This window comes from Thunnus thynnus, chromosome 19 (assembly GCF_963924715.1).
Source record: "Thunnus thynnus chromosome 19, fThuThy2.1, whole genome shotgun sequence".
Classification (NCBI taxonomy): domain Eukaryota; kingdom Metazoa; phylum Chordata; class Actinopteri; order Scombriformes; family Scombridae; genus Thunnus; species Thunnus thynnus.
Genome location: NC_089535.1, coordinates 23,103,435 through 23,126,268, shown reverse-complemented (window position 1 = coordinate 23,126,268; position 22,834 = coordinate 23,103,435). Strand labels below are relative to the sequence as shown.

At 37.7% G+C, this 22,834-nt stretch overlaps 1 protein-coding gene across 1 annotated transcript in view; it reads right to left on the bottom strand.

Moving 5' to 3' along the window:
• si:ch211-127i16.2 (probable flavin-containing monoamine oxidase A) overlaps positions 1 to 22,834 on the bottom strand; it is a 52,728-nt gene that overhangs the window by 7,051 nt on the left and 22,843 nt on the right. The window contains exons 9-11 of the mRNA XM_067574913.1: positions 14,973 to 15,131; positions 10,011 to 10,097; positions 8,120 to 8,220 (exon numbers count right to left, since the gene is read on the bottom strand). Coding sequence (XP_067431014.1) covers positions 8,120 to 8,220; positions 10,011 to 10,097; positions 14,973 to 15,131 — 347 coding nt within the window. The remainder of the gene's footprint in view (positions 1 to 8,119; positions 8,221 to 10,010; positions 10,098 to 14,972; positions 15,132 to 22,834) is intronic.

Below are 22,834 nucleotides of genomic sequence, written 5' to 3'. Positions count from 1 at the left end.
CCTGCCATCAGTGGGCTTCATTTCATTTCAAATTGCTGCCGGTCTGCCGCAACCTGAATCCCACTGCACATGTCAGGGGGTCTAGTCTCCTTTCTTTGCACTAACGTTAGAATCCCAACCACTTTGCTTTGTAGCAAGCAATGGTAGATCCTGCTCTGGGAGGATGCCTGGGAGGTGAGTACCACCTGTGCAGACAGTCTAGCCCGCATCAGCCTGTACCTCTCAGGAGCCAAGCCTGGAGAGGTTAGCCCAATGTGGGCAGCAAGCGAGATGGCCCCCCAGACTCTGGGGATGGACCAGGGCTGGGCTGTCATCTCTGGGTACCACTGCGCCAAAAGGCGGTCTGGGGCTGTCAGATCTTATATTAATGAATCATTAGGTAATGATTAGTTCATGAATATCTGTGAATCAATACTTAGCAGTTTCTTCATGAGTCATTGCTGATTAGCTGCTGAGCGGCACAAAACTAGTAATAACTCCTTCTTTACTAATTACTTAATCATTAGTTACTGTTTTTGTGCACCCTCAAGTAAAGTGATACATAATACTAAGAAGTTACTAAGTAGTCCCTCATTACTTCATCATTATCTTATGATTACTTAACTTTTTGTGTCCCCTCAAGTAAAGTGGTACATAATACTGAGTAGTTATTAGGCAGTCCCTCATTTCTCCAAGCCATACCCCATGTATAAAGTTAAGTATCAAAACTAACAAGTAGCTACTGGGTTTTTACTGGGGATTTACAATTAGTTTAATAACAGAACAGAGCAGGATTCTCATAAAAAAATATTTTAATTATCGTATTCAGGGCACATAGCTTACGTTAACATTCATATCCACACATAGGCCTATACTATCCGCTACACTTATACTAAATGCTAAGCCCACTTGTAGTATATTATGATATATTAACACATATATTTCTTATTTATGATCGGTTAAGAACGTTCAGTAAATCTTATTCTCCATTGGTGACACCATGGGCAGCTGCTGGTCCTTCAGTCAGTCCTACCTCCTTGATTTCACCAACTTTCTTAAGCAGCATCAGCTCTTCAACACTGAGGCAACAGCAGCCTCTCACATCGGGAAATTTAATTTTACCCAACATCTAACTAAATCTACATAAGATGAACAGTTTTATAACTGTAGGGTAAGGCTTCAGAACAGTTCAGTTCAGTGTCATGGTGTATACACATGATACTTAAATGATGGAGCTGCAACGATTAATTGATTAGTTGTCAACTATTAAATTAATCGCCAAACTATTTTGATAATCAATTCATCGGTTTGAGTAACTTTTTAAGGAAAAAGCCAAAATTCTCTGATTCCAGTTTTTCAAATGTGAATATTTTCTGGTATCTTTAGTCTTCTCTGACAGTAAATTGAATATCTTTGGGTTGTAGACAAAACAAGACATCTGAAGACGTCATCTTGGGCTTTGGGAAACCGTGATCAACATTTTTCACTATTTTCTGACATTTTATGGACCAAACAACTAATTGATTAATTGAGAAAATAATCAACCTATTAATCAATAATGAAAATAATTGTTAGTTTCAGCCCTACTTAACAGTATTGTTTAACTAATAATCAATTTCCTGACACAACGCACTAACACCCATTTTTTCTTTCTCACTTGATTACACTGTAAACTGTTGATGCATGTCCTTCAGTAAACGTCCCAAAGGACCACACTTGTGCCTACAGCCTAGCCAATATATCCATTCAATAAATGCCAAGTGCTTCTTCAAAAGAGACTCATTCCTGTTTCCTCTCAGTCACCATATTTGGTTTTGTAAAACCCCCAAGCCCTCTCAATGTTTTGAGTATGTCCTCCACTGTTAGGATCAATAAAGCTCCTCCTGTGGTTCATAGAGAAATGGGTGTACCCAGCAGTGGCAAATGCACCCATGTATGCCCATCACTGATCACTCATAATTGCATATCCCCGACACACATGTCCTCTTATGACTGGGAGCAGATGGTCTATTCTATATGGTCTCTCATAGAAATAGGAAGCTATTTTTTAAGAGAGGCTGAGCAAACACATTGGTCCTGAAATAAACGTTTATGTAAGAGGAATCCAGCTAATTTGGTTACGGTTATCAATTAATATATGACGTAACTCTGAATTAATATTCCTTAATGAATCATCTATTAAGTGTGAACTAATCAATAAAGTCATAGTGACTTGATTTGATAATGATGAGCAACAGGAATTCATGATACATCTTGCATTAATCCATGCATTAAATCATCATGAGTCATGCATTAGTTAAGCATTACTTAAATATATGATTTATGCCTTTATTATAAAGTGTTACTGAATTTTGTTATTGGATTGTTGGAGGTAAATTCTGATGTGATAAACATCAGTATAACACCAGTGTACTGTTTCTCTATGACTTGAAATACTTTTTAAACTATTTATTATTTTGCTGGACGTTTTTTTAAAATATGGAAATACTCCACAGTTTGTGAAAGCAGTCTGTTGGTTGTTATTGCCTTTCCACGCAGCCCCATGATAAAATCTTTAAGCTTAGCCTAATTAAACTTTTACACACTCTGTTTATTATATTTATTTCTAAGGCGTCAGCATCACCAATGCTACAGAATATGACATGGATGTGAATATTAATGTATATTTGGTCTGAATATGATGAACAAAGCACTTGTTAAGGATCCTGCTGTCTCTGATTTTTTGTTAAGGAACTAATTGTAAAGATAATGATGGGGTAATGAAGGACTGGTCTGGTAACTACTCAGTATTATGTACCACATTACTTGAGGGGGCACAGAAAGGGTATGTAATCATAAGATAATGATAAAGTAATGAGGGACTACTCAGTAACTATTCAGTCTTATGTATCACTTTATTTGGAGATGTATAAGTAATGAGTAATGAAGGAATTATTACTTGGTTTGTGCCACTCAGCAGCTGGTTCAGAGTTAATCAGGAATGACTCATGAAGAAACTGGTCAGTATTATCCATTCACAGATATTCATGAACTAATCATTACCTAATGATTCATTAATATAGGATCTCCTGGTCTGTTATCAAGTAACTCATCAGTATTTACTATATAATCCTCCATTAGTAATTATTAGGGATGTACTTGTTAATGAGTCATCAATTATCATGTTGTTCCTGATTCGTTCCTCACTCATTTCTCAATTAACTAATCATTAACTACTCTATGAAATTTGATTAGGAGTTACACAAGAACTGCCCATTTACTGATGGTTTACTAGCAGTTTGTTATTCATTCGTTCCTCATTTGTTCCCTTGTAACTACTCAAAATTTTGTTTATCTTATTGTAAAGTGTTACCAAAAAAGCAAGCAAGCAAACAAACAAACAAACAAAAAGCTTCATTTTACATATTGGGCCTTCAAAGAGCTCTCTGAAACTAGGCTTGGGATGGCTTGTGTCAATGAAATGAGAAAATTAAAATTTTGTCATAGAGCTAAACCAAATACCATTGTTGTCAAGGTCTTGACCTGGAGAGTAACATATGTCAGTATGAAGAATATACATGGCACCTGCTTTGAAATGCTGACCTTTAAACCTTGACCTCCGTGCATGTTTGAAGGCTTATAATTCGGCAACAAAAGGGGCTACAGACAATGTTATGGAGAGGTCTTGACCTCAGCTATCATGTGAGTATAGTCAACAACTGGGGGCGCTGTCAAATATGGGTAAAATATGGTTAAAATTCATTTTCACCTTTTCACCTTTCACTTAGATATTTAACGTCTGATTACACAAATGCATTTACCATCTCCTTAAAGTCCTCAGTCTACTCTCAATTCAGTATTTCCAACTACCAATTCTAGGAAAAACGCTAATAATTTTCAAAAACTAAATTTCCATAGAGCCGAGCCATGCAGCTTGATACAAATCAACACCACAGTTATAGTTCTTCCAGTTTGTAAAGTAGGGTTGTAAATAGGGTCGTAAAAAGATATATCTACTGCATATATCAAATACCTAGTATAAACTATTAATTACACTGCATCTAGATGATCTGTGTTAAGAAAATGTAAAGATGTTGGTTTATTTCAGATATAATTTTATTTCTCAGAATCGAAGTAGAAATAATTAAAACTGATGGTATCGTATTGTTGAGTTATCAAGGACACTTTTGTGTTTTTGTGTTGTGGAATGTTAAATGAAATTTATGATATCATTATGTTAAAGATATCATTAAAAGAAAGCCTTAACATGGTGACAGTGAGGAAATATTTCCAGGCAGGTCTTCCATTCAGCCGATTGCAAAGCTTCAAATTCTTGGATTTCAAATTCAGTTCATCCCTGGGCGCTCTAAAATCTACATTTTTTATTGAAAGAACTTCATCAAACAGTTACATAAAACAACACAAATAACATAACAGCTCAGATAACTACACAACGCAAAGAAAGTGATTCAAACAACATGCAACTACGTGGTTTCAGTGATAGCAGCGCCCATAGCAACCACCACTTTCCAATGATGGAAAGCCTGAAAATATCTTTGTAATAACTAACAATAACTAAAATGTTATCAAAACATATTTGAACGCCAAAACTATCATTTCCACTATCATTTCCCACTGAAAATAAACAGAATGTCAGCCATTTTTATTTATTTTTACAGACAGATACTTGACAGTCTTGTGAAATGGATGCAGGCCGATAGAAAAGAATTTGCCAAAAAAAAACAACGTAGGCATCTCACAATTTTAGAGCTGTCATTGTGAAACTAATACAGTGTTTTACAGTGTGGACATTTTGATATGAGACTGGGTTGGATTAAGTCAATCTCTAAAACTGTGAATAAAGAATAAACAGAATAAAGAATCCTTTTGAGCTAGTGGGACATCATTTTGACCTCCACTGTATACAAACTGTTCTGCTGCATTCAATTTAATCACATTTCCCGGTGGGCCAAGTCTAATACTTTAATAGCAGATGATGAACAAAATAGGTTTAGGAAGAAATTGGCCTGCATTGTTGTTAAAGCACAAATACAGACTGTAGGCAGAAGAAAGCTTTCCTTCTATTCTGTTATTGACCTTTGTCAAGCATTTGGTCACGTTGACTAAAGCATTCCCTGGAATAAACTGTTGTTACTGGTTCTATAATATAATGAAATACTCTATGTCTATATATGGAAATATGAAGTGTTACAAAAATTGACTCATTAAATTGTAGTTAAAACTTGAGAGACACACACAGGCTGCATTTTATCTCTCCTCCTTCTCTTGCACTGTATCTGACAACTAACGCCCCAAAGACTACAGGTGTGTATTGGTGAGAAACAAATGTCAATCCTCATGATGACCTAATTGATTACTATGGTGGACTTGTGATGCAGCGTTTTTTGCCCACAGGATCCACCTCTGTGTTTGATTACATGCAGTGTTTCAACACAGACCTAACTTGATTGTTATCTGTTCAGTTGTTCAGTGTACGGTTCTCTTGTAATTGGTTCCTCACAGCCTCCACTGTACAGTCTTGTTACTACCCCCATGATCATCTCTGCTCTGTGTTTTGTAAGTTATTTCTCTGAACTGTGTTGACAAAAGCCTTTGAAGTTTTTGTGTGATTGACAGTGTTTGTGAGCTGTAGGTGTAAGGATTGAGGATGTTAATTTGGAGATGTTCAGTGAACTGAATCAACACTTAGTCTGTGCCTAATATTTGTGTTTTTTGGGAGACTGAAATTCAATCAATTTGAATTGATCAATTTGATAGTGATTGATCATTTTTCTGTTTTCCCTGTAACTGTAAGCTATTAACTTCTCTTTTGTGAATATTAGTGGATCTGTCACAGATTTCAAGTTTGTGTTGTTCTTCATGGTCAAAATCTCTGAATCTCAGCCTGTGTGCTTGCAGGATAGTATTGTTTTGGTACAAGAGAGAACTTTTACCTTTTGTTATCAGATTCAGCAGGAGTGGGTTATAATATTACATAAGCATTTTGCTATTTTCTTCTTGCTTACTTTTTCACTGCTTTGTCTCAGTTATGCCCCTGTATGTATTGGCAGGAAGTGATTGTCCCAGGGCTGTTTTAGCAAATTCTAGAAGCAATGTTGTGGACTTTTTCTGGATTTTTTTTTAGTTTTGTGCAGCAGTTTTGTGGCTGGTGCCTGTTCATCACATTTGACCTGTTAAATGTTCGTGGGTGGTTACTTAAGTCTGCACTTCGGGAGATTTTGGGGCAAAGGCTATGTGAGTATAGGTCTATCTAAACATGATCACCGGCAGAATTACCAGTCAATGCTACACTCAAAGCATTAGAGATGTTGAATAAGCCTGTTGTTGATGCACTGTTAATACCTGCATGTGTTTTGTAGCCCAGTGGGGCTCATGTTTTTAGTACAAGAAGCATTGTGCTGTGACCTTATGCTTAACAGGAAGGATAGGTGTTTGTGATGGATCATATCTTGCTGAGCTGTTGTATGTTAATCTATAGTCAGCCCTATAAGCCCCGTGAGTCAGAAGCCTGCGTAAGAAAGAATGATGGGAACATTTTGTAACTTTGCTTCTTTGATCACAAGTGGGGCTCCCTGCGGAGTCATGCTGGTACTTCAGACTTGGTGAATGAGGAGCGATGTTGCTGCTGCCCTTCAAACAAGAGAGGGCAATACGACTGATAGACTAATCTTTAAATGGCTGAATGGATGCAGACTTCACTGTGCACAGAGATGACCTGCTAAGCCTAGAGAGGCCTGATGGAGGACTCCACGAATTATTAGTCTTAAGTGCCATAACTCTAGTTAGGGCACTTAACTCTACTACTAATAACTCAAGTTATGGCACAATCTCAGCACCAATTTTATCATAACATAACTTCTCAAAACATAAGTCTCCACTGCATTTAAAATGAAACCTTACACACAGTTTTAAAATATTTCAAATGTATTCAGTTACACTCTGTGTATGATAGGTTGAACGAACTAATCCTTTTCTGTTGTAGTAATAATCCTAACAATGTGAGGAGGAGCAGCACAAACAAACATTTTCTTGTTTTGAAAGATTTCAGCATCCCACCAAGCAACTCTTGTCAGTGCAGTGTTTATTCTGCATGCCTTTTGGAGCTGAAACTTAGTAAAGCATGAACCTACTGGGGTCAATTTATTCATAGTTTTTGGCAGCTTTTCTTTCTTCTTATTCATTCTCTCCTCTATTCTCTTTGTCTCACTAAACCTTGAATTGAGTAAGGAGGACCTCTTAAAACCTCACATAGCTGACCACTCAGGTGTAGTATCCACCTAGTATAATTACTTTAATTATAGTTACCACAAAGTGGTCACTATTGAGATGCATACTATCCCAAATAAAATCCCATAATCCACCAGACACTACTGGAATCTGCCATGCCATTAAATACGGAATATTTGAAATACCAGCTGCATTTTTGTCAGCCAAGCATGGACTTGTCTTCATTACATGTGCTGGATTTGTACCAAGGTCACAGCATGTCCTTGAAGATCCATTTTCTATATGGGGTAGGAATGTGGATAAGGGCTACCACCCCATGCTGCTGTTTGAGTCCCGTTATGTAATGAGCTTCCTCTGCTCCCCATGGACTTAATGTCATTATGGAAATGCATTACCTGGATCCCCCTCCCCACCTCTCGCTCTCATTCGTTCAGCTTTGTGCATCTCTGAACAGGCCATTAGAAATGGATTATAGGATGTTTTCCTATGAGAACACTACTCATGGCAACCTCGTACCGTTTCTTTAGAAATGGACTAATATGTATCAGTGAAAGCATAATCACTCCCACGACTCATGTCAATGATCTGTAGGCACTGGGTGTTGGTGAGTAATACTTGGTTGACAGGGTGAAGTGCAGACATTGTTTCTGTGGTATAAAAATAGCATGCACATCCAACAAACACAGTCAGAATCCCTTATACTGTCATCTAGTGTACAATGATACAATTTACAATACTCTAAATTTAGGTGGGATTTATATCAAAGATTTAGAAACTGTCAGGCTGGTTTACTCCACTATATCCCTGTACAAAGCAATTGTTTAGGTGAGAACATGATGAAATGTGAATCTTTTGAGTAGGGAGAAGGGGAGGTGTGATACAGTGGTGTATTTGTCATGAGTGGGGTGATTACCTGCCACAGGGCCTCCTCAGGCTAGGGTGGTAATATGTTAGCAGACCTGGTGCCATGACATTAACTGGGCAGCCCCCGCTGTAGTCCTCCTGAGCCCAGTCCTGTACAGCAGAATAGTTTAATGACATGACACAGTATTATTTCATGGCACAGTGCAAAAGCATGGCTTTGTTTCAACATAATTAGATTTGATGGCACTGCCCAAATCTAATAGAATTTGATCTAATTTGCACATCAAATGAAAATGCAACCATAGACCAAACTCCATTCTCACCTTTGACTTTAATGGCAGAGTGTGACATTAATATGATATGATGATTATTATTAATGTATGACAATACTTATGGTTGATTACTATTTAGGATGTATAGTTGCCTTTAGTCATTAATATATAATGTGATCTCATGGTATAGGCATATGTTGCAGAATTTGTATCACATGACTTGATTCTAAAAATGTACTTACTAAATATTAAACAAGTGAATGTTCACTCGCCAACATCAACCACAAAATGGAGATGGAGGTAATTGGAATGAAACCCTTCAGCTTGTCATGTGGAAGGAAGTACAGTAGGATACAAAAAAGAATTGAAAATGATGTTGGAGCCTGTGGGTGGGCTCATCACTATATTTCCTATTTGAATAAATAAGTGCAAAACTAATTCATGTAAAACCTCCAGAAACTCTGATACCCAATGGGCTACCTAGAATCAGGTCAAACACATCTCTCAGCACTGTACCATCAATTTATCAGCTTTCTCTTCGCTACGCTCTGACTTGTTATTCTATTCTATAAATTATTTTCCCTGGAGTTTCTTAGTCAACAAAGTAAAATCATGATGTCTCCCCTAACGTCACTGCCTCAAGTTTCCTCAGGGCAATTTTCCTTTCCATCCATGATGTGAGGGGAAAAGTAGTCAAGAGACTAAAATCATATATCTGCATGACTAATGTGCTGTTTCACAATGTATGCCGTACATCATGCAATTGAGCTAAGTAGCTGTTCTTTATGTGTGAGACACGATATGATTTAGGCAAGTAGGATGTCACTGCATGTAATATGTTCTTTTCCAGTAGTAGTAGTAGTAGTAGTAGTAGTAGTCGTAGTAGTAGTAGTAGTAGTAGTAGTAGTAGTAGTAGTAGTAGGTAATAGTAGTGGTAGCTCACATAGCTCACAAGCTTCCATAATAGGCTTTGTGCTTGTTTTGGAAGCACTTTGCTCCTTTGGCATTATTAACAACATAGGACAAATTGTTTTTTCTTTGAAATCTATGAATCAATTCAGAATCATAGAACACAAAAATCATAATTCTTATGTGAATCAATCTGTTTTCATCGACCCCTACTTATTACTAGCAGGCATGTAGGTCCACTGCCGCAGCTGCCCATGAGGGTTTCAGCAAGTTAAAAAATGTCACCTTTTCCAGTGTATCTCGATTAGCTATGCAGATTTTAAGAAGTTTCCTTAATCGATAGTCGGCTGCGTTAACCTTCAATAATCAGTTAATCATTAGCACATTTGATGAATCTGGGTTAAAATTGCATTGCTGGAATACAAAATTGGAGATAATCAAAATGTGATTGTCACAGGTCTTTGCTGGACCCATGTTGGCCCCCTGTTTGTATTATGTTTTGTTTTGTAACATTAGACTAGTAAGACTAACTATTATCAGACTAAAGCTAAATAGTATGCAGTAGCATGCAGTATGCTCAGTAAATATTGCTCTACACTAGTTTTTTAAATGAAACAGTTTGGTTCAGTTTTGCTAACAAAGATGCAGCTTTCCCCTCTGGAGTCAAGGGTAAAAAAACTACATTTTGGTGCTACAAAATTCTGCTGCAAATTACATTATTGTTTTATTAAATCAGACATCTGCCACTGAACAACTTACTTTTTCTTCATAGTAGATGAAAGATGCAGCCTCGGGACCTAGGTATTTGACCAAACTGGAAAGCACAGCTTTTCTTCTCTCTCCAGCCTGCAAACAGAAGAAAAGGCCTGTCCCAATGTGGTACTTACATTACACTTGCTTATCACTCTCACAAAGAAAGCTGCAGGCTTCTTAAATATGAATGCATATTCTAGAAACCAATCCAAGCTGGACACAGGAAGCAGCAGTCAATTTGAATAACTCAAGCATGGTCAGCACATGCTCCTGGTTGTATTAGCACACAGTGAGTTATGTACAGAGCAGCTGAGGCCTGAGGACCAAAAGGACAGATCACTATAAAACATGCTGACAGATGTTGCAAAATTGTCTTAGATCGTTCATCTGTATGTCACTTTACCTTTGCTCTCAGCACAGCCTTGTGCAATAATATGGAGATAAAACTCATAGTATCTTTATGCAGTCCTTACAGAAGAACAAAGAGGGAATGGAAGTATGGTGCTGGTTGGTTTCAATGAGGAATTAATAAAAAAAATAAAAAAACCCTAACAGATTATTTGCCGCACAACTGCTAATGGCATGACTTGAAAATCCTATAAAATTACATAGCAAAAATGCCATTCAATGTCAACAAATTAAAAATCAAACAAAGCGAATCCAGCCAAATACACTGTATAAGAGCCAAATATGAAAAAAATGAAAGATATTATTTACAGCTAAATCATACTTACAGTAAATAACACAAACAGTGTGTAATTATAACTTTGATGTCCATTTGCCTCACATACATTATCTTCCTCTGTTTAGCAGTGGAATAGCAAGTGGAGGTTAATTATTTAGCGCCCTGTGCAGTATGGCACAGCAGGGAGACAGCTACTCTCGGGCTTTGTAGCAAGTCTGGATAATGACTGAAATGCCAAAACAACACTAGAGACAAGGCTGGATGTATTCATTTTTTCAGGTTAAGGGAAAGTACTGGGACTAAATGAAAATGTCAACACAAAAGGAAAGCAAGGGAAAAGAGAGGGAAGGAAGTAGGCTAAGAAAAGTATATATGGGAGAGCCAGAGGATGCAATTGTCAATAGCAGTTACTGGCAGAGTATATGAAATGAATCCTTATCAGCTGGCAACATAGGCATAAATGAAAATGATGCTTGCCACTACCAAAGCTGTAGCAGAAAATAATTCACAGGTATGATGATAAAGACCACACTTGCATTTCAGCAGCAGCTCCCCCCATCAACACTTGATAGAATGTTGATTCTATTATAAAATAATCCACTTATTCATTTAAAGCCTTTGCTTATGGGATTAATGTTTATCTAGTGGATAACCATTAATGATCAAGTAGCTCCTTATATTTTAATTCACTAATTATCCATTTGATGACAAGTGAAGTCTCTGTTTCACCTTCCACTATGTGCAGTTATAGAGCTTTTATTTAGTTTTTTGTTTAAAGGCAAAGGATTGAAACAAAAGAAATTAACAAAAAGTACCTCAATGTCTGTTCAAAATAGTACAGAAAACATCTAACTGAAAAACAGTTGCAATGAGTCGGAAAACCCTTTATGTGACAGTATATCTACCTAAGTAGATATACAGTCGCTAAGTGGATAGCCTGTTCGGAACGGGCCAATTGCTTATTTTTCTTGAGAGCCACATATATATGTATCAATTGACAAACATATCGATTAAAACAATAAGGAATTAATGAATTAAACGGTTTAAATCCAGACAGAAACTTCACTAGTGAGACTAAACTGAGGTGGAACTGTAGAGGCAGTTTATGGCCTTCCATTTGATGATTCTGTTGCCAATCAAACATGTCTGCACTCCTACTGGTTAGTTTTACTGCCTCCGCCTCTTTTTTTTTTCTCCTTTGTGCGCTTGTTCTTCTCTCTCAGGCAGTTTAACTGAGTAGGACACGTGCCTTTGTCCCGCTCAGGAAGTCAGAGTCCAGAAGCCCCACCCCTCTGTGATGTGATGTTGTCAAACAGTCGCTGCTGCACTCAGACACGGAGCTGAGTGGCTTGCTGTACGCTTGTTTATTCAAAGTCAATTAAATGTGTTGCGTGTCCAAACAACTTCACACTTGACACTGCATTTCTGTGGGTCCTTAGCAGTACACCCACCAAGTGTGAAGTCAAACCAGAGCCCAGAAGCCCCACCCTGCTGTGATGTGACGGTCTTTATATCAAACAGCTCCTGCTGCACTCAGACACAGAGCTGAGCGGCTTGCTGTTCACTTGTTTATTCAAAGTTTATTAATATTAAATGTGTCACAAATTTGGTGCCAAATTGCACCAAATTTGACACTGCATGTCCTTGGGTCCCCAGCAATACACCCACCAAGTGTGAGGTACATCAGATAAACAGTTCTTGAGATATGCGAAGGACAGACAGACAGCAATTCCTTGCTTTTTAGTTCAAAACATCTGAGACATCCTGCAATAAGTCTTGAGCATACATGCAAGTTTTGTTCACAGTACACAGTCTCTTGAACGTTTTCAAATCATTAACACTGTGGATGTAATGTAGTGACCACAATGTGGGTTGCAATGGCAGGGTGGCTCTGTCCGTATTTCCACTTGTTGACTCCACAGGCAGAAGAAGAAGCATGTTTTGAACGGGCACTGCTCTAGTAAATTTAAACACATTGATTTATCATGACACTTCTGTCTAATGAAACTACAAGTCTCCTACCACAAGACTTTAAAGTACCACAATCCTTTGAAGTATCTGTAATTGAACCTCCTCTTAAAAAACCTATTCTTGATTCAGGTGTTTTAGCCAACTATAGACCTACATCTAAACTTCCCTTTCTCTCCAAGATCCTTGAGAAAGCAGTCACCAATCATTTGTGTGACTTTCTACATAATAATAGTTTATTTGAGGATTTTCAGTCAGGAGAGCATCATAGCACAGAGACAGCACTGGTGAAAGTTACAAATGACCTCCTAATTGCATCAGACAAAGGACTTATCTCTGTACTTATTTTTTAGACCTTAGAGCTGCACCACCATTGACCATCACATCCTATTACAGAGACTAGACCATTTAATTGGCATTAAAGGAACTGCATTAAGCTGGTTTAAATCCTATTTATCAGACTGATTTCAGTTTGTACACATTAATGATTTATCCTCCATGCACCCAGAAGTTAGACACACACAAGGTTCTGTACTTGGACCAATACTATTCATCTTAGATACGCTTCCTTTAGGTAATATTATTAGGAAACACCATAAATTTTCATTGCTATGCAGATGATACCCAGTTATATTATCAATGAAGCCAGATGAAACCAATCAGTTAACTTAACTTCAAGCATGTCTTAAGCACATAAAGACCTGGATGACCTGCTAATTTTCTGCTGCTGAAACTTATTGTGCTTGGCCCTAAACACCATAGAAATTATTATCATTATCTAATGATACAGCTATTCTGGATGGCATTACCCTGGCCTACAGCACCACCTTAAGGAATCTGAGAGTTATGTTTGATCAGGATATTTTATTTAACTCCCACATCGAACAAATTTCAGGGACTGCTTTTTTTCACCTACGTTGCAAAAATCAGACACATTCTGTCTCTAAAAGATGCAGAAAAAACTAGTCCATGTATTTGTTACTTAAAGGCTGGATAATTACAATTCCTTATTGTCAGGCTGTCCTAACAAGTCTTTAAAGACTCTCCAGCTGGTCCAGAATGCAGCTGCATGTGTACTGACAAAAACAAGAAAAATAGATCATATTTCACCCATTTTAGCCAATCTAGCCACTGGCTCCCTGTAGAGACAATAGAATAGAGCATAAGTTAAAATCTTCCTCACCTACAAAGCTCTTAATGGTCAGGCACCATCATATCTTAAAGAGCTCATAGCTCAAGAGCTCTTACCCCACTAGAACACTGCACTCCCAGAATGCAGGCTTACTTGTGTTCCTAGGGTCTCCAAACACAGAGTGGGAGGCAGAGCCTTCAACTATCAGGCTCCTCTCCTGTGGAAACATCTTCCAGGCAGACACCGTATCTACATTTTAGAGTAGGCTCAAAACTTTCCTTTTTGATAAAACTTATAGTTAGGGCTGGCCCAGGCTTGCCCTGGACCATCCCCTAGTTATGCTGCTATAGGCCTGGACTGCCAGGGGACTCTCCATGATGCACTGAACTCCTCTATCATCCTCTCCCTCTCCATCTGTACTCATTTATGTCCCATTAATGCATGTTACTAACTTGGCTTCTTCCTCAGAGTTTTTGTGCTTTCTTGTATCGCAGGTTTCTATGGATCATGGTTGTGGACTGCCTGATCACGAGCTTCCATGCATCACCTATAGTTGTTATTGTTATTATTTTTGTGGCTGTGCTTCTCTGTGTCTCTCTCTCCCCTTTCCCCCTCCTTCTCTCTCTCTCAACCCAACAGGTGCAGGCAGATGGCCACCTATGTAGAGCCAGGTTCTGTTCAAGGTTTCTTCCTATTGAAGGGGAATTTTTCCTTGCCGCTGTCACCAAGTGCTATGGTGACCTGCTCTATATGAAAAGTGTCATGAGATAACTTTTGCTTTGATTTAGCACTATATAAATAAAATTGCCTTGACTTGACTCCAGATTTAAGTCATTGAGAACTGTGACATCTCACGTAGCAACATGCAAAATCAGGAATAGCTCTTTATTATTTAATATGTCATACCCAATTTGATCTTATCTTGCAAACCACAGTTTACATCCACTATCAACTTAAATGTAATTACATCACATCAACCTGATGATGGAAAAAAATGAATAAATTACTTGTTCATTTACCATTTACAGTATACAAGTGATGAATTAACGTGAGATCACAATGAATCACAATAGAGGTACTAAAGGCATAAGGAATAGCTTTGTTACAAGCAGAAAACACTGACATGTTTAAATTATAGATACATATGGATAAATACTAATCATTATATCAGTGTCCACATTACCTCCTTGGAGCTCCATTGAGAAGCCTGCTCACCGGCAATGAAGCCTACCAACGCAGCATTACCACTGGGGCTGGTGGCATCAAAGGTAACACAGAATGGACAGTCAGTGGATGATCCTGCCACGATTTCCCCAGAGAACCCCTTCTCCCTCCAAAAAGCCTTTGAGACAGAGACAGTTCAAAGCTTCATCATATGTCAGTAATGTCAACAACGAACCCAACAACACTTTCACACAGACAAAGGCAAGGTGAGTATAGCACATATCATTCACAAAGGCAATTCAAAGTGTCTCACATAAAACATTAAAACATTAAAAAGAAAAACAGCATTAAAACATTAAGATGCAATTTCCTTTTACTATGACATTAAAAAGAGAAGAACAGAGACATAAATATAAGATAGGTATAGATATATGAGTACTTAAGTTTCAGTCAAAGACAGTGCAGAACATAATGCAGAACACAGATATAAAGATGGTCAAAGTTGGAGAAAGTTTAATATATATCATATAATAATATCTTCTAGAAGTTTGTTCCAGCTCTGTGGTACACAGTAACTAAATGCTGCTTCTCTGTGTATTAGTTTGCACTCTGGGAACAATTAGCAGGCCTCTACCTGATGATACTGGGAGACCAATTGGTGGATTCCAGTATGGGTCTGGACCCAAAAAGGCTTCTATCTGGACTGCAAAGTGTTTCACATTGAAATAATAATAAGCATTATTTTGACAAGATTTTTTAAATTGGAACAGCGTCTCTAGCCCAGCATAGCTGTTTGGGTCCTTCAGTTGCTTGTCCAATCATGTAAGACAGCAGATAGAATAGAATAGAATGCCTTTATTGTCATTGCACATGGTCATACAATGAAATTTTCTGTGCAGCTCCTGAAAATGGTTCACATATTCATCCATACATACATACCCTGTCCATGTGGCAAGCGACAACAAAGCAGACAAAAGCAGATAAAAAATTTAAAAAGATAATAAAAATAAATATGAGATACTAATATTAAATGCCATTGCACCTATACAATGTAAATGAAAAGTGTACAGATGTTGTTGCACATCCAGAATTATTGCAAAGTTCAATCAATTTTATAGGGTTTCAGTTCTTTAGTGCTGTGGTGTGTAGTGTTATGTTGGGAGGGGGGCAGTGTTTGTGGAGTTCAGTTCAGTGATGGCTCTTGGGAAAGAACTGTTTTTGAGCCTCGAAGTGCGGGCCTATAAGGGCCTGTAGCACCTTCCAGAGAAAAGAGATGGTGAAATGGGTGTGTAACATCCTTCAGGAGGCTGTTGGTTCTATGGAGGCAGCGTGATCTGAATATGTCTTCCAGTGAGGGCAGGGGGAGTCTGATTATTTTCTGTGATGTGTTGATGACCCTCTGGAGAGCTTTTTCTGATGCAGTGAATGACAGAAATAAACTCATTCCTTGCTAAAAACCCAGATAAGCTGACACTGTTATATGCCTGATGCCTGACCTGCTCCAAGTGTGTGGCAGTTGTAAAAAATGGCAATGTTAAACTAAGAGCTAATAGCCCAGTATAATCGGTCCACAAGAGTCCTCTCCCACTCCTTCACAGCTCAACTCAACAATGTGCAAACTAGTGTTTGCTGAGGATACAGTGGATTGTGGGGAAACATAAAAAGACACTTACAATGTAGGTATGTGTGTGAAGGAGTGCATAAATGCAATCATTGAAACATTGCTAGATGTTTCACAAAAAATGAACTGCTGGATATCAAGCAAATCCTGCTGTCAACTACAACAGTTGCCAGCTACAAGTGCTGAGATTTTAGCGGAGGATGTGCACTCAGCTTGATGCTGCCATTAAAAGTCCACCATGCATAGGCGTAGCAGTGGATGGATCAACTGATAAGTACTAATGCCCAGCTTTTAGTGTTTGTTAGATATGACCATGCAGAGAAGAAGGATTTCTGTGAGAACCTTGTTTTACATATCATTATGTTATTTAAGACATGCAGGCTTTGTTGTTTTAATATAACTACAATTATTGTGTTAGAATCGTGTATGATAAACCAGATATCATACAAACACCATAATATGATCCACACCAGGATAAGTCAATAGGTTTAACAAAAAAATATATATAAAGATAAACAATTACATGCTGAAATCAAAGAAAGGGTGTTTCACAGGATTGATCACGACTATTCCAGGCATTTTGATTTATAGGTATCTATTATAAATCCAGACATTTGCTGCTGGAGTAACAGCTGTCAAAAACGCTTCTCTGCTCTAATGGAACACTGACCACATAGCATTGTGAGTGAGTGATCAACTGAGCCAGATAAAATATAAAAACTGCAATAATTTTCAGTTAATTATATGACAGGTAGCACCAGTGAACGATCTGAGCAGTGAGGTCATTTCATGTTTATTTCAAAGATATTTTGAAGATATTTTGCAGGTAAACCATACCTCTAAAGAGAGGTATGGAGCTGCTGTTGATTGAAAACGTTTTTAAACTTAACTGTATTTTATTGTTCGTGCTGGTGTTGGTGTCTGTCTAATTTTGTATAGACTTTCTTGCAACAGATACAAACTAACATTTCTGTATGGATATAATAAAAAATACAATAGGACACCATAAAAATATAGGAAACAATATTTTCCTAATGCAGAGCTATTCAGCTGTAAAACATATCTAAACTGCTCCATTGATTTTAATGCAGGCCTAAAGTGTGTAATGTAAGTTATGTGATGAAGGGAAAAATAATAATAAAGGATTCACGTCCTGCCTAGGCCTATTTTTCAAATGGTAGAATGCAGACTTTGTAATTGATTTGACATGGCTGTACAAGTTACCCCTAAGTCAAAGATTACAGCAACATTTCTGACTTGATTTTGATTTTCAGAGACAGAGTCAAGATGAATGCTAACTCTCAGCCTTCCTTCTTTTGCACCAAAGACAGTTATCTTGGTTTTGTCTGCATTTAGCTGACTTCAGGCATATCTAATCACTGATTTGTTCAATGCCCTTGCAGAGAGAATCTATGGGGCCGTAGTCACTTGGTGACAGAACAAGGTAAGCTTGATAGTTAGATAGATAGATATGATAGTTGATGTTATTTTGTTCCATAATTTGGCCTAATGGAAATCTGTAAGTGTTAAATAAACAAGGACCAAGGATGGAGCCTTGAGGAATACAACACATCATGTTTGTCCACTCAGATGAATAATTGAGATAAAATAGTTCCTGTCCTGAAGACAGGACTTGAACCACTTTAGCACTGTACTTGAGAGCCAAACTCAGTTTTCTAGTATGTCCAGTAGTATTGTATGGTCAACTGTGTCAAAGGCAGAACTTGTATCTAATAAGACTAGAACTGAAATTTTACATGAATCAGTTTCTAAACAGACTAGAACTGTATGTATGGCACGTCCAGTGTGTGCTACAGGCATCAAATGATACAACATGTGATGCATCTAGTGTGTGTTGCACCTAAACTACAACCTCTCATCTCAAATAATTAGGAATCTAGTCTAACTATTGAAAATACCATAAAAATGAGAAAAACTCCTGCATAATGAAGGTAGCGTCATCAGATATTCCTGAAATTGTTTCACTTCTGCTTGTGTTTCCTTGCCCTGGGTGTGTTGGAATACTTGCAACTTCAATTAGCGACACTGTTAATTTGTAAACAACCCTACAGAGATTTGATGAGTGGGACTGCCTACCAGTCAGAACTGAATACGCCTTTTGGATGAGAGGTGAAATGATTTCAAGAATCTAAAGCAAGTCAAGTTGACTTAGCCCTTCTGGATACACCATGACCTCATCTTCACAGACTTATCATATATAGTAATTTGATATGAATTTCAAACCAACATTTGATGTTTTTCTCCTTAACTACTAGATTTTGCATTATTAGGATCACTCGTACTAAACTGCCAAATAAAAAACATTGAGTATAAACATACAGTATAATCTTTTATGAGATCTGTATAAAATGGGACTAAATTATGTGCAGTAGTATATAAATGCAAAGTATATCTTTTTCATATTTTATTTATCAACATAGTTGATTTGAATGCATTTCATATAGGCAGATTTTATTATTTTAACATCTAATGTCAAGACCATTCTACTGTAGTTCCTAAGATGGCATGAGAACTACAAATGTAATACAAATGTCTCATAAAATAATAAGCATTTGGCTCTCCTGCCCACGCTATGTGTGGCTTGCTGACAATCTTGCTGCCTCATGTAATAATAAGTAACTCTAATGTACCTGCAACAAAGGCTTTTGGGCAGTACATGATGTTTTGAGTACAGACCAAATGACAATTCACTTTGTAACATTTTTTATTAATGCTCTGTATTTATTTTGTGACTAACTTAGATGTTACAATAATGGGTGAATTAAATCGTCAATCTTTGTATCACTTCTGCTAACTTTTACAATAACATTTTGTATGTATGTGCATATACTTGTGTATTTACATTTGCATATTCATGCATACACCTGGATGTGTATGTATTTGAATGTGCGCACATGTATCTGTCTATGCAGATTCACTCTGTGCCTGTGTAACATTACGACCAGTAATTGTGTGTCTGAAACTATTGTTATACATTAATTTATGCCTGTTACATGCATTTCTTGTTTTGCTCATTCTTTTTATACCCTAACTAAATATTGACTTGACCTGATAAATGACCATTGAGGTGTAGAAAACATTTTGCTGAGACAACAAAAGAACAGCTAAACTACAGCAACCACATAAAAGTTAAAAAAAAACTCTCTGTTTACATTGCACTGTACTTGCACTCTAAGTATTGCTTTATGAATAAGAAGGGCACACAATTCATGCATTCTAATCAAAACAAACAAACAAAATCATCAATCACTGAAGTATCACATGAGATTCTCCATCCCTATATTCATTTCAAATTGTTTCATCAGAGCCAGATCCACAGCAGTATGTAAGACATTGGTCAGTATTATATTTTTTAAATAACATATTAATTAATTAATAAAGAAATAAGTTAATACATGATATAAAAGTGATGAGTATGTCTCCCTAAATTAAATAAATAATTAGGCAATGATATAAATAAATAAATAAGCAATGAGGGCCCCTCTGGAGGAAAAAAATGTTCATGGTATTTCTTATGCACTCGTCTACTTCCAGCTGTTTCTTACTTTAATAATTATTTTTAAGAAAACGACAACAAGCAAACAAAAAAAAACCCTCCTGTTTAGCGCTCTATCTCATTTACCTTGTACAAGGTCAGCTACTTGAGAATTTGTACCATGGCTCTTTCTGAATCACTGTCCTGTAACACTTGATTGTTTTGTTTCGTTTTGGTTCCTGGCAATACAGATGCACATTATGCTGGAGAAGGTGGTAGTTCTGCAAACACCATCAGTTAGGATCCTGCCCAAGTCTCGGCCCCCTTAGTTACCTCCCTGGCCATAATGACAACATTATTAAAGTTAGGCCTTGTTCAGGTGGGCATACATAGATCTTTTCACCTCGAGGCAGGACACCTGCTGCCATTTTTAACCTCACACCCCAACAACAATCCACCCTTGGGATGTGACAGATTAGCCCACACTCCATGCACAAAAAGGCAGCTTCAGGCTTTTCTCACCCCCCTCTGAGTCCTCAGCTCCTAGACAAACCTGACAAAAGTTGCTGATTTTCATTCTTTTATGTCCAGACTTAACATAAGCTCTATATTATGTAGAGATGATTCAGCTGCTGCAGGCATTGCCTTGGCAAATTACGCAACACTGGGGAGCATTGTCACAGGTAAGTGAAGAGACAGATGTGATCCCAAGCCTGAGGCTGCCTCTAAGGACTTGTATCTTGAGAGGGACAAGCTGGTGCTTCTAGAATTGCTCCGCACTGTGGAGCAGATAATGCAAGGCAGGAATGCAGACTCAACTATTTATGCTGAAAATGCAAAATCCTTGGGCTTGCGCAAATGATGTGACAAGAGCGTTCCAGTGAACTGCTCAGTCAGCTCAGTGTTGCTGTTTTTTTTATATCATCTACTAGAGAGATGTCTGCCACCATCTGCTATCAAAGTGCGTCAGTGATTTCCTCTGGTCATGGGTTTTAGCGAGAGGTCAGTTTTTAACGAATCTTGTCTGAAATGTTTCTGACAGGGAGTAAGATGGCTGTGTGCACAGCTATACACACTCTTCTTCTCCCTTCAGTGGGAATTGATGGTTGTTCTTGATGTCCTTTTAAAGGAGCTGTTTGTATGCGTTCTGCACTTCCCTCTCAAGCTGTTTTCAATCAAAAAAGAGTTGCCGCTTGCTTTAACCTCAGCTAAAAGGATGAGTGAATTGCATGCCATTTCCCTTCCTCTAAACTTTAGAAGGACCTGAGTGGTGATACACTCAAATTCACTAGCAATTTACAAAATCAACTACCCCAAAATATTGTGACAAAACATGTGGTGTAAAGATTTGGCACATAGTATGGCCCCTTATGATGGCTGCTGTTTTTTCAGGGAAATGCAGGTGTTATCACCACAGTGTTAATAAAGAAAGGGCCTGGGAGATTGTGGAATCTTAAATCTTATACCACTAGATGACCACTGGATGTTGTTTTGACAGAGGGCATCTCACATCACCTTGTGCAATTTACACAAGAGTGAATATTTTTCTTTTTCAACAACTTGATCTGGATCATCAATGGCATTAGGTCAAGGGAGGGCAGTTAAACATGGGTAGCAATGTCATGTAACTCTGCCAATGTGCACATCCTGTCTGGAATTAGCAGCTAAGCTGTGTTGCATCCAGTGAGTACATAGCCTCGGATGCAACTAAGTGTCAAAGCTTTTGCAAGCAACTAAGTTGTAAAAAATGATCAAATTAATAGAACTTTAGTAAATCTGGACTTGACTGATTTTGATATTTTTCTCAGAGAGGTCTCTTCATGTTAGAGACCTCATGTGAATAGACAGGTCTTGTGTAATAAATTAAATTTATAATAAAATCAGCACATCACAATAATTTTACATTATTTATTAAAGAGGGAAACATCCAATAGCCCTGTGTAAAATCTTTATTGTCCCCTTAGGCTGAATAAACAGCAATAACTCCAACCAGATGTTTCCTGTAGAAATTGGTCAGTCTCTCAGCACACTGTTGAGGTATTTGGCCCATACTTTCATGCAGAACTGCTTCCACTCAGTGACATTTGTGGTTTTTCAAGCATGAACAGCTTTTCTCAGATCCTAAAAGTATATCTCAAGGGACTTTGGCCTAGGTGAGAGGACTGCAGTTCAGTGGACTTGTTGCTCAATAATGTTCTTACAGGTAGCTTTTGACCATGACCAGTGGGATACTTTACACAGTATACTGACACTTTGAATTGATGGCAAGGGCCAAGGTTTGAAAGGAATGCAGTAGGCAGGACTAGCTGAAACCAGACTTGATTGCTAATCAATGTATTCAGACAGATAACCCTAATTATCTTTAACATGGTTAAGATAAGAGGGAATGGGGTTGCTTTTTCACCTTATGATTGCATGCTTAATGGGTTTGAAACAAATATGCAAGTCATCCACCTTTAGAATATTTTCACTATGTATCTTTATAAACTACTCAAAAATGATGATGCAGTATTTAAGTAAGAAATGTCAAAGTAAGGTAAAACACATGAAATACAGAAATCAAATGGGTCCACAGCCTAAGATGCCTGCAACAACAGAAAGAATCAGACTCAGTGAGAATCAGAATCAGTAAGAGTAAGATAGAGGTATCATGGGGAAGACTTCATTGTTTTGTGGCTTTAGAGAGCAGCAATTTTGTTAGCAATAAGTATGTGCATTTTCAATGTAAAACCACACAACAGCAATAGTGAGGCACTTGTCGAGG